The sequence below is a fragment of the Misgurnus anguillicaudatus genome, chromosome 16, assembly GCF_027580225.2.
Source record: "Misgurnus anguillicaudatus chromosome 16, ASM2758022v2, whole genome shotgun sequence".
NCBI lineage: Eukaryota > Metazoa > Chordata > Actinopteri > Cypriniformes > Cobitidae > Misgurnus > Misgurnus anguillicaudatus.
The window spans coordinates 5,250,014-5,263,056 of record NC_073352.2 but is presented as its reverse complement, the minus strand read 5'-3'; the positions used below and the strand labels follow the sequence as shown (position 1 = coordinate 5,263,056).

The following is a 13,043-nucleotide window of genomic DNA, read 5'->3' as shown; positions in this document are numbered from 1 at the left end:
TGCCTCTTAATCTGATGTACCTAGCAAAATTTTTTACATTGGACATGACTTCTAGTGTGAACCATCAGTATTTAGTGCGATCTTAAGGCTTTCATTAATACAACTGAAGCGGCTCTCCTCTCGCGATTAAACGAAAGAAGAGGGACTCGCCCACAGTCTTCACATCAAATTATTGAACCATTCTGGGTTCATGCAAGACAGCCCAAGAATTGACAGCAACTTTACTATATGAGAAGATAAAGAGCCTCATCCACAACTACCACAAAAGACTTTAAGCTGTCATTGATGTTAAAGGGGGCAATGCACGCTATTAAGAACTAGGGTATGCAAACTTTTGATCAGGGTCATTTGGGTAGTTTCTGTTGTCATTATGATTTAAAAAGAGGTGATTGATAATGTCTTCAGTAAAACACTAACCATGAGTGAAAGAAACGTATGTGTGTTATCATTCATATTCTCTGAAAAATGGCCAAAAAACATCTGGTTTGGTCTAACCTTTTTTTGTATGCATTAGATGACCAAGCAATTTCAAATTAAAACTTATTTTAAATAAAGAAAACACAAATTGACTAAAAGGACTAAATATTCATACCTCTGCAGCTCCCTCAGCTGCTTTCTTCAGACCCCAACCATCATTGGCCCACCGATCAGCCACAATGCGATCAGAGGTGATGAAGAAGTTGTCAAAGAAGATATCAGAAGACATGGACCAGAGCTCCAGACCCACGGCACTGAAGGAAGTCATACGGAACGGATGAAGGTCCTCAAAGAAATCTGGGTTAGGAATCTTCCTGGGTTTCCAAACTCCCTGGGAAAAAAAAACAATGCCGCTTATAACATCTCATTCAATGATACACAGCATTGCTTACTGGCCCAAAAGAAGTAGGGCTGGGTTTCGATTCAAATTTCAAGAATCGATTCGATTCCGATTCTCAAGATCTTGAATCGATTATCATTGTTCGATTCGATCCGATCCGATCTTCGAGATTTAGATAAGTGTTTTTGAAAAAAGCTCGAAATGGTGCCAGAAAGGGGTGCACAGAATGACCAAAAATCTATTCCATGAGTCATTTTATTTCACGGTAACAGTATATTTCATGGTATACATGTTTTTCAGTTTTTTGGATTATAAAAATGTGCAGTTATTTGCCACTCACTATAGCTTTTAACTGCTCGCCACAGTTTTAAAATATGGACAATTTAAAGTTAATAATGTTAAAGTGAAAATGCCCAGAGGATAACAACAGATTAAGTCTTGATAGAATTTTGTTTTTAATTGAGTTATTAATTTTATAGACTATTGAAGCTATAGTATGCATTGTATTTTGTATTTATGCATACATTACATTAAAAATAGGCAGTATGTAAAATGAACAGGTATAAATTTATGCACAAACCTACAGACAGGATAAATGTATATGAGAGACAGAGCTATATTATGACGGGTGCTATGATGTGATGAAGTCTGTTTTAAGGTCTTGACGCTCTTTACTTCCTATTGCACATTAACATTTGCGTCTCTTTCTCGTCTTTCTGATCAAAGATGTTTGTACTATAAGCAAATTAGGCATCAAACTACATCGCTCCAGCATTGACGTGTCACTGATATAAACTCGAGTTTTGTCTTAGCTTGCTTAAAGTTCAGAAACCTTTACAACTATTAGCATTATGTGTAAGAAGAACTCTTTATTTGGCGATCCGTTGCACGCGCCTCAAGAAACCTCTGCCGGAGACCGGCTGAATGAGCACAGAGGGAGAGATAGAGAGAGTTTCGCTGGAGACCCGCGGTGGATTCACTGCATGGCGCGTATTATAAAAATAACACAAATAACTCGTTCATTTGTTATAAGTGGATTATTTTACATGTAGATGGCAGCTTTGAGCGTTTCTAGAGTTTTCAAAACAACCGCTTGCTTAACATTACTGACCTCTGTGTGCGTTGTTTTAATGTCCTTCCACCTCGCGCGCATGCATGAATTCAATGACGCGGCAAGTTTAAGATATTAATTATTAAATCGATTCTTTGAGTTACGGATCGATCTTTAGAAATTAACATAAAAATCAATTCAGAATCGGTGAATCGATTTTTTCAACACAGCCCTAAAAAGAAGCCCACCTCATTTGATAACGTCTCATTATTATTGTGCGTAAATTACTAATCTAAATGCAAACACAGCATTCAACAAGAAAAGTTCCCGGACATATGATGTTGTTACCTGATAGTTGGGGTTGTCAATCATCGGTGACTTCCACTTGCCCTTGTAGTTGGGGTTGTCAATCATTGGTCTCTGCCATGTGCCACAGCCAGGGGCGGCCTCACAGGCAGGGTTTGGGATCTGAGGTGCCTCCCACTCACCATCCATATCCTCATCCCTAACGATAAAACCCATGAATGAAGACGCAGACATTGAGAGAGTTTAGGCTATGAACGGTGCTTGTACATTAAGGTGAACTAAAATTCTCACAACGATAATCTCATCTACATTTATGACTTTATAAACACTGTCAAAAATGTGTTGGTAAATTTCGGGGTGTCACCAAACTCGAATGCTTTTGTGAGGCAAAAGTCAGACTTTTTAAATAAATAATAAAAAACAAGATCGTTTTTCTGCTTCTTTTTGACATAATTTGGCCGCATAATGAATCTATTTGATCCATTTGTCATATGCTAGTTAGAAAGCTACATTATTTTCAAATATATTTTAAATTTGTTTATCCTGGAAATGATAATTTGTACATTTTGCTAAGTATTATAAAGTAATGGCATTTTAAAGTAGTATTTTTGTTTAACTTGGAAAATGTGTACTAACCACAAAAGATCATATAACATAAATATATACATTAATATGATCACTGCGATTTGCAGAATGTAGATTTCATTACCAGTCTTCTGGCTTGATGGCGTCGGGGTCACCAACGTATTCGGGCTCATCGTCCAACCAGCCCTCGGGCTTTACAGCGTCTTCATCAGCAATCTTAGCAGGAGCGTCTTCATCCCTGAGAAAGAGTAAGAAACACAAATGATAAAAATTTAAATGGGAAAGTTTCATGAAATTCAGACTTTTTTATGTTTAAATGCTATAATTGGGTCCCCAGTGCTTCTATCAACCTAGAAAATGTGAAAAAGATCAACCCAGTAACTTAGTTTTGATAAACCATTCTCTGCATGCACGTGAAAAAATAAGTAATTGAAATTTGGCTCCCCTTGTGATGTCAGAAGGGGATAATACCGTCCCTTAATCTGCACTATCCAACCACAGCATTGCCATTTAGTGCAGAGATCAACTCATTTGCATTTTATAGGAACAGCAAATTTGTGCTCACATTTACAAAGTGGCTATTTTAACATGTAATAATAAATTATCTATCAGGTATTTTGATCTAAAAGTTCACATACATTCTTCTGGGGGCACCAAAAATGTATTGACATCTTAAAAAATGTCTTGTGAAATGTTCCCTTAAAGGCCCTAGTCTTACCAATCCTCAGGTTTAACAGCATCAGGGTCCTGGATCTTTGGTCTCTCATCCCAGTCTTCAGGTTTGTGGTCATCGGGATCCTCGATCTCAGAAGCTGGGTTTACGGGTGGAGTCATGTCATTTAACAGGTTACCGCTGTTTACCACCGTCTGATCGATCAGAACCTCAAAACTGTTGTCAGGGTTCAACACTGTAGGGTGAAAATATTTTGATGCATGTAAATATTTACTCTCATTCATTAGACAATGCTTTATAATGTAAGCATATCTCGTTGGAAAGGCAAATTGTTTTGTGTTATGGGGCATACCCACCCCTGCACGCCCATAAATGGCTTTTAATTTTTTTTTTTTAAAACCAAGATGTTTTAGCTAACGTCCAACTCCTGTTCATCTCTCAATCCTTCCCCAAACAAAACAATCTCACTTAAAAACATGTAAAACAAGTCTTGTATTATAGTTTTCATCACGTGTGTAGTTACCCAGTGTGTAGAGGTGAGTCTTCTTGTCGGTGTAGTACGTGCGGAGGTCTACGTCAGGTTTCTTGGCATGTTTCTCCTCAAACTCGCCTGTTTTAGGGTTCTTGTGTCTGAAGATGAAGTGTAGTTTGTAATCCTCACCACACTTATCAGGCCCAAACATGATGGTATATGGAGTCTTATCCACAAACTGCTCCTGCGAGGACAGACAGAGACAGTGAGGGTTACTCTCAAAAACAAATTACTCAAACAAAAGTCAAATATAAATTTAAATACGGTGGTGAAAACTTTGAAACTAAATCATTAAAAAACTGAAAATAATCCTAAAGTGGTCTCTTAATTTCTTCAGTGGCTGTATATCTGGAATGGCATGAAGTTGAGTAAATGATAGGAACATTTCAGATTTGGATGAATTTTCAGAGAGGTAGATTTAGGGCGGATTCACATTTGGTGCGATTGCCTGGTCCGAACCCGAGTTCGATTGCTCCCCCCTTCCCATGCCCCCCATGGACTGTGTTCACATATTATTTTTGCATCCGAACCGCGGTACGCTTGCATCATCAAGCTGCAGCCGGCGCGCTCTCATGTTGCTTGGCAACCGCTGTAAACGAGGAGACGACAAGCGTGATTGACGGAGACGGATTGACGAACTGCAAGCAGAGAGATGATTTCTGAATGCCTCCGCAAAAATTGACGTCGGCGGACAGACCGTTGTCATCGAAACGACTTTTGTATGTTTAGGCAGACAGACGAAAGTGCGTTTCTGTATTATTTCTTTGAAAACAAAACCAAAGGTTTAAAAAAATTAAGTACAAAAGTCAAGCAAGCAATCTATGCATTTTGTTGTCAAGGTTAGTGCAGGCACACAAACACAGACGTCTGTTTTGGTGGGACATTCCATATAATACATAATTAACAGCGGTTCACTTCCGCAATTTGGTACGATTGCGCTCACATTATCAGCGAACCGATCTGGAGTTCACATGAAACGGACCCCAGACCACCCTTTTTAAGCGGACTCGAGTACGTTTCGTGGGTGCGCACCCGAGTTCGGAAGACAGCGTTCACATCATCCAAATGTACCGAACTCTGATGTCAATCGAACCTGGGTGCGCACCAAAAGTGCTAATGTGAAAACGCCCTTAATCTAAGGTAAAAGTAACAAGTAAATGGATTATTATGATGTTACTAATTCCGGTTAATGACGACTCAACTGACTAAACCACTACGACTTATTAACTGATTGTAAATTGATCTGCAATGACAGAACTCATCTGTGTCTAGATAAACTGACAACAAACTAACCACAAAATATATTTTCTTATTAATTCAGGAATACATCTAGATCAGCAGGGAAGTTAAGCAAACCTTTAAAAAAAAAGAGTTTGGGGTGAATTTGCAACATTGCTTTGATTTGCATATTATTGATTAACCCCAGTGCTTAAACAACACTGTGTAAACATAATGATATTCACTGAATGCCTTACTTTATATTTGCTGTGGTATTAAAGTAGCTGCAAAGTATAATGTCAACTTTCTCTCTACATTATCCGTTTTACTCTGATAGTTCACCCAAAAAATTACAATTCATCATTCACTACAAACCTGTATACACAAATGAAGATATTCTGAAAAATGTTTGTAAACAAACAGATCTGGGGCACCATTGACTTCTATAGTAGAAAAAAAATACTAGGGAAGTCAATGGTGCCCCAAATTTGCTTGGTTACATTTTTCAGAATACTGTAATTCCTCAAATAAAGACCGGGGCCTTTATTTACCTAAACTGCCGAAGGTAACAGGCTTTTATTTGAAGGAGGCTTTTATTAGAGACAGGCCTTTATTTCAAATTCCATCTGTTTGATAAATAATTGTTTTAAATTAGCCTTTAAATTAAAAGCGATAGCTTTCTAGTGGATAGAGATCATTCATTTCTTAACAGTATATTTTTTCAAGGTCGTCTCCCCTCCCTACTCCATGCACACACTCACACTTTATCAGTCTGAGCCCGGGCGCACTTTCATCATTAGAATGCATTTGTTTTGAGCAAAGCAGGAGATAAAGCACTCTCTTACTGGAACCCATCGTAATGTTAAAGGAATAGTCTACTCATTTTCAATATTAAAATATGTTATTACCTTAACTAAGAACTGTTGAATCATACCTCTATCATCTGTGTGTGTGCACGTAATCTCTGGAGCGCGCTGCGACGCTTCGATAGCATTTAGCTTAGCCCCATTCATTCAATGCTACCATTTAGAGATAAAGTTAGAAGTGACCAAACACATCGGCGTTTTTCCTGTTTGGGACGAGTGGTTGTGCGGGCAAGTTTGGTGGTACAAAATAAAACGTAGCGCTTTTCTAAGCGGATTTAAAAGAGGAACTATATTTTATGGCGTAATAGCACTTTTGGGAGTACTTCGACTCGCCTAAAAAGTCCGCTCCCCTTCTCACTCTCATAATGGGATAGGGAGGGTGTTACTGCGCCGAGTCGAAGTACTCCCAAAAGTGCTATTACGCCATAAAATATAGTACCTCTTTTAAATCCGCTTAGAAAAGCGCTACGTTTTATTTTGTACCACCAAACTTGCTCGTATAACTACTCGTCTTAAATAGGAAAAACATTGATGTGTTTGGTCACTTCTAACTTTATCTCTAAATGGTACCATTGAATGAATGGGGCTAAGCTAAATGCTATCGAAGCGTCGCAGCGCACTCCAGCGCTTACGTGCACGCACACAGATGATAGAGGGATGTATCAACAATTCTTAGTTAAGGTAATAACATATTTTAATATTGAAAATGAGTAGACTATTCCTTTAAGTTTGTGTTTTTTATTTAGTTGTATGAAGCCCTCTCACATGCTTATGATATTGCTTAGTTGATCTGTTGCGTGTGCACCGTAGCCCTGCTCCGGACGAGGCGTTTATAGTTGACGCGCTAAGCCCTCACTCATTTTCCCCAGCCTTAATTTGTCCGCGATGACCATGTCCCCGGCCACTATCAGAGGCCCGGCGTTTATTTGAACAACGGCTTTGATTTAAGGAATTACGTTATGTTTATTTGTGTTCAGCAGAACAAAAAAATGTATACAAACCTGAAACAAATTGTGGGTGAGTAAATGGCGACAATTTTTTCTTAATAGACAGTTCACCCAAAAAATTAACATTTTGTCATCATTTACTAGCTCTCATGTTGTTTTAAACCTGTATAAATGTCTTTTTTCTGATGAACACAAAGGAAGATATTTTAAGGAATGTTTGTAACCAAACCGTTCGTGAGTCCCATTCACTTGCATTTTCTTTTTTCCTACTATTGAAGTCAAAGGTGCCCCAGATCCGTTTGGTTACAAACATGGCTAAAAATATCTTTCTTCGTGTTGATCAGAACAAAGACATTTATACAGGTTTGTAACAAAATAAATGATAACAGAATTTTCATTTTTGGGGGAACTATCCTATTAACTCTAACAAGAATATCATCAATTAAGAGAAAACGTTTCCCTGCCAGTGACGAGTTTTTATGGCAAACCATATTTATGCTATCATCCACTAAGTGGTGCTCTAACCTAACTTATAAAACACTAAATAAATTCACTGATCCAACAACAGTAAAAACTTTGCATGTTTTAATCGCGTCCTGAATCTGATCTCAGCTTTTTGTTCATTTTTTTCTTTTTTAAGGAAACCTACCCATATTTGAGAGGTGATAAAATAGAAAAAATAAAGATAGGATGTTTTTGTATTAAAAACAGAGGGTCTGTTCTTTTGTGTGATATATTGTTTTTTTATATTTTTTAAAGAAGAACATATTCTGAAAAGCATTAAACTTGTGTAAAAATTTAATTATAAAAATGCATAAAAACTTTTTTTAAATGCTGGCGTGGAAATAGTTAACATTTAAGCAGTGAACCTTACTGTGTTTTTTTAAGATGACAACATTAGCTCCATAAGATTGCTTTATAAGCTCAGGACTTTTATGGTAGGTACGAGAAATATTAATATCACCCACATTGATGTGTACCAATAAAGCCAGTGCACTAAATATATATCTTACCAAGTCAAGATCATTGGTTTGGGACAGCAGTTTAACATAAGCACCACCACAGTCAATACCGGTCTGAAAGTTGACCTCGTACCTAGAGAAACATGACAGTTTATTACTATCATTTCAAAGCTCAAAGCAGATATACTGTTAAAATACAATGTACTGCAATACATGTCACAACAAATCATTTAATTACATTTACATTAATAAATCCCTTTAAATTTCCCACATATATTTCACAGCGTTTTAAAACCAAATATCCATATAATATAAAAAATGAAAGAACATGCAGGAAAACTTACTGGACTATGAGAGGTTTGGTGTCAAAGACGAAGGGTCTCAGCAGAAGAGAGGAAATTGCGTGATGTTTGGCTCTGGACTTCAACACCAGACCTTTATCACCTGGCAGTTTGGTGTCCTGCATCTCTTCAACTTCCCATTTACCATCATACAACACAACCCCACATCACTTCAATTAAATGTTTGATAAAACTGCTTCTGAAGTATTCAGGGAGGGCTTAAGCTGTATCCAATTTTATATCACCAAAAGTGTGTAAGTTATATAAAGCATGTCACTTATAATAATAATATACAGTAATAATAATTTAATTTAAGGCAATGATCACAGTATAGCACATGAATGCTGTAAATAGAAAGCATAGATGTTTAATTTAGATAACAGAAGAACCTACCATCATACTTTGCAATGTCCTCATCAATATCTTCCTTCTTGGCCTGGGATAAAACCCAACTGGAAAATAAAAAGCAACTTTAACAATTCATTTAAAAACATACACATCAACCCTCAAATTCATGGTAAATGTTAAAGGCTCGTTTTAAAAAGCCTTCATGAATATAGATGGTGCGTGTCTGGTAGATCTTACCCTTGAAGTGTTCCTTTATCAAAAGACTCAGCAAAATAATGTTCGCCCATCGGTTCTGGAGCTTTATACGTCACCTTCAATAAAAACAATAATGTGCGGGTTAAATCACATGTACTTATTTCCAGTGTTGGGTGTAACGCATTACAAGTAACGTGCATTACGTAATAATATTACTTTTCTGAAGTAACGAGTAAAGTAACGCATTACTTTTTAAATGTACACAATATACAAGTTACTTTTTAGTTTACTGAATGTACTGTAATTCATGTACTGAATTAAACTAAACGTAGTCACATTATGCACTATGCGTGCACGCCTGTGTGGGAACAGTTTGAGTCAAAAACTGAGATTTGCAGGCGAGAGCTCGACATTTTTGTGATGAAATATGCAATTTCTGAATGCAGAACTTTTTAGTCATAAAAACACCTGCAAGACCTGAAAGAGATCAAGCCTCAGCCAATAAAAGTAACGTAAAAATAACTAAAAAGTAACGCAAGCATTACTTTCCATGAAAAGTAACTAAGTATTGCAATTAGTTACTTTTTTTGGGAGTAACTTTATATTGTAATGCATTACTTTTAAAAGTAACTTTCACCAACACCGCTTATTTCTATGTTTCTCGCACAAAGCTATACATGAAGGATGCTTTGCCAAGTCAAAGTGAGAGATTTAACTAATCAGGTTAGTCATGGACTGCTGGTAAGAAGCTAGTAGGAAATTCATAATCTCAAGTTCCTGGAGTCTGGTTAATAGTCTTACAGTGGGTGCTGGTGGGGATGCGGGGGGCTTCTGTTCCTCTTCATCAATATCATCTTCTTGCATGTCATCTACAGCATCGTCCACATCCATTTCCAAGTCATCAGGGTCCTCCTGCGCCCTCACCTGACTCACGAGGGCCAGACACAGACCCAAAGAGAGCAGCGCCACGCATAACCGAATCTTCAGCTCCATTGTCTACAGGGACAAGAAAAAATGAAAGAATTGGATGAATTTAAAAAAAAGACTTGATCGTTTGAGAAAAAAGTTATTTGCAACATGAAAACACACAGTTGAAATAATAGGGCTGAGAGGATTAAACGTGCGATTTTGCTTGCTATACTTCTCAATAAATTATGGTAAAATGCCGCAACATCCGAAAGCAAGATGGTGATCTTGTACATAAACTTAATATACGCTGCTGAAGAACTAAAATTTACACATGCCCCTTGCTACAGGAAATGCCTATAATAAGCAAACCTTTTCAGGTATTTTATGATAATGAAGAAGCGACTTTAATCTTTGCGACTTTATGGATCTTCTATATGCACGGACAGCTTTTAACACTCCAAAGACAAAGGAAAATGAAATTGCATCATAGGACTTCTTTAAGTGTCTGGTGTAAATAATGTTGTGTAGTAGCTTGGCTGTGATGTACAGACTAGACATGTTGCCATCTCAGGGACTCACCAAGGCAATGAAAGAGGCGGAGCATCAGCCCCTTTCTTTAATAAGATTTACCCCAATGAGATTACAAACACACAGCTCATCCACACATATTAACTTGCGCAAACACACACCTCCCCTCTTTAAACAAAAAGTGTTTTAGCACCACTTTACTTTTGTGTATTAATTGGTGTCTGGGGACAGAAGCTGAGATCAATTCAAGCAATGAGCAATATTACCTCCATTCAATCTTAAGTCCCACAATCCCTTGCTTTCTCGTTTTGGTGTGAGTGTACAATTACTCACATTTACTTTAAAAGCTGAGCATTACAGCACTGTGAGATAAAACCAGAGGAGTCCCCAAAGAAAAAGCTTTAAGAGTCAACACACCTGTCTATGAACACAAACACACAAAACCCCCTATAGGCTCAACACACTCAGGATTGAACCAGCGGTGCCAACGGCATCTGATAGCAACCCATTGCTATGACACACAGCCAAAACCAAACATTGATGCCAGACAAAGGACCGAGCGCTACGCAAACAACAGACAAAAATAAACACACGCTCGTCGTCCTTCACTGTGAACCATCTGAATACACTAACTAGACTGCTCACTTCTGGCCAATACTTGCTCACCATTTTGAAAGTAAAACAGCAACAGACTGAAGGAATAGTTCACGAAGATTATCCCATAATTTAACAAAGTGCCATCCTAGGTGTAAAAGACTTTCTGATTTGTATTTTTAACGGTCCATACGTTGCGTTTGATCGTAAATACATCTAGATTTAAAATGGCAACACGCCAGTTACACGGCAATACGAAAGACAATTGTTAGTTCTCACAAAAATTTATAGTCAAATCTAGATGCGTTTACCAGTGAGAATAACGCATGGAAATACGCTCAAAATACAAATTGATTTCACTTACAAACATATTGTTTTGCTAAAAGACATATTATCACACCAGAGTCATTTGGATTCATTTTTTCTGATGATGGATTGCCGATGGATTGGTTTCAAACACATGGTTATTATTTAGTTCTATTACAAGGTTAGAAAGAGCCAAGAAATTAATATAACTCTGCATGGAGAGAGAGTGTTCAACACCAGATCTACCAAAGCTCACTGAAGAAAATCATAATAACCCTCGATTACTCTTTAATACAATTGCGAAACTGACTAGATATGCATAAACAGTTAATAAACTCCAACACAGTAGTATCGACTCTGTAGACTTTTTCACTAACAAAATTGTGCTTATTAGGGAAAATATCGAAGCTATGCAGGCAGCCACCATTATACTAACTAGATTAAAACATAAAAACATTTAAAGCTACTAAAGGAGCTCTCAAATTTAATAAAATCATCCAAATCATCATCTTGTATAGATCCTGTTCCCACAAAATTTCTAAAAGGTGGTATTCCATGTAGTGCCAGAGCAGGTACTAAATATCAACAATTCATCGCTAGAACTAGGATACATTTCAATTCAGCTTTCAAACTGGCCTTTATTAGACCTCTGCAGCACCTCGACAAGGGAGAGCTTAATAACTATAGACCAATCTCAAATCTTCCTTATCTTTCCAAAACATTACAAAAAGTAGGTGCAAGTCAACTATGCACATTCTTAATAAATAATATTATTTATGAAAATTCCAATCAGGATTCAGGCCCCGCCATAGCACAGAGACAAACACTGTTTAGGGTTACAAATCACAACCTTTTAACATCCGATCGTGGGGAAATCTCAGTTGTTAAATTACTAGATGTTAGTGCACAACATATCACACAATCTTACTCAATAGAGCATTAGCCTGGTTTAGACTGTATTTAAACGACTGCTATCACTGTGTTTACATAAATAAAGAAAACTCAAGTTACTCTCAGGTTAAATATGGCGTACCACAGGGATCAGTATTAGGCCCTATCCTGTTCTCGTTATACAAGTTACCTCTAGGAGACAAAATCAGAAAACACACATCAGTTTTCATTGCTATGCAAATGATACCCAGCTTTACATCTCCTCGTATCCAAGCAAAACCCACCAGTTTTTTTAAGCTAGCAGACTGTATTAGTGATATCAGTAACTGGATAGCAAATAATTTCCTTATGCTAAACTCAAATAAGACCGAATAGCTCCGAGCAAAATATATCAGATTACAATTTTTCCATAGACGATTGCACTGTTGTGCCATCTTCCACAGTCAGAAATCTTTCGATAGTCATCTCTCAAACGTCTGCCGCACAGCATTCTTCCATCTTCTGCATCAGATGCAGAGAAGCTTAACAACGCTTTTATGCCTTCAACATTTGAGAACTCGTTACTATTGATTATTCTAACTTTGCCTACTTATCCCCCAAGCTCTGGAATGATTTGCCCAACAATGTTTGATAATCAGTCAATCAATCAATTTAAGTCTAACATGAAAGTCATATTAAAAAAGCATTCATATAATTTGTCTAATAAATATACTTATGCCGCAATAGTTTGTACGGAGTAGAGCACACATACGTATGACACTTGCATTATATGCGTGCAGCCACTGACCGCTACCCTTTAATTCCTACATTTTTTAATTCTTGTAATACTATGCTATAAAATTTAGGGCTGTGCAATTAATTGTTTTTCGATTTCAATTTCGATTTTTGCACATTTCGATTGCAAAAACAAGATAATCGAGGGAGATCGATTAGTGTGCAGCATTTCTGTTATTTCGTTTTGAGTCATTAATCCG

At 37.3% G+C, this 13,043-nt stretch overlaps 1 protein-coding gene across 1 annotated transcript in view; it reads right to left on the bottom strand.

Annotated features, from left to right (window-relative positions):
* canx (calnexin) overlaps positions 1 to 13,043 on the bottom strand; it is a 29,236-nt gene that overhangs the window by 8,363 nt on the left and 7,830 nt on the right. The window contains exons 2-11 of the mRNA XM_073854045.1: positions 9,643 to 9,837; positions 8,884 to 8,957; positions 8,700 to 8,750; positions 8,302 to 8,451; positions 8,009 to 8,090; positions 3,956 to 4,148; positions 3,478 to 3,667; positions 2,884 to 2,997; positions 2,217 to 2,373; positions 593 to 808 (exon numbers count right to left, since the gene is read on the bottom strand). Coding sequence (XP_073710146.1) covers positions 593 to 808; positions 2,217 to 2,373; positions 2,884 to 2,997; positions 3,478 to 3,667; positions 3,956 to 4,148; positions 8,009 to 8,090; positions 8,302 to 8,451; positions 8,700 to 8,750; positions 8,884 to 8,957; positions 9,643 to 9,834 — 1,419 coding nt within the window. The 5' untranslated portion in view covers positions 9,835 to 9,837. The remainder of the gene's footprint in view (positions 1 to 592; positions 809 to 2,216; positions 2,374 to 2,883; positions 2,998 to 3,477; positions 3,668 to 3,955; positions 4,149 to 8,008; positions 8,091 to 8,301; positions 8,452 to 8,699; positions 8,751 to 8,883; positions 8,958 to 9,642; positions 9,838 to 13,043) is intronic.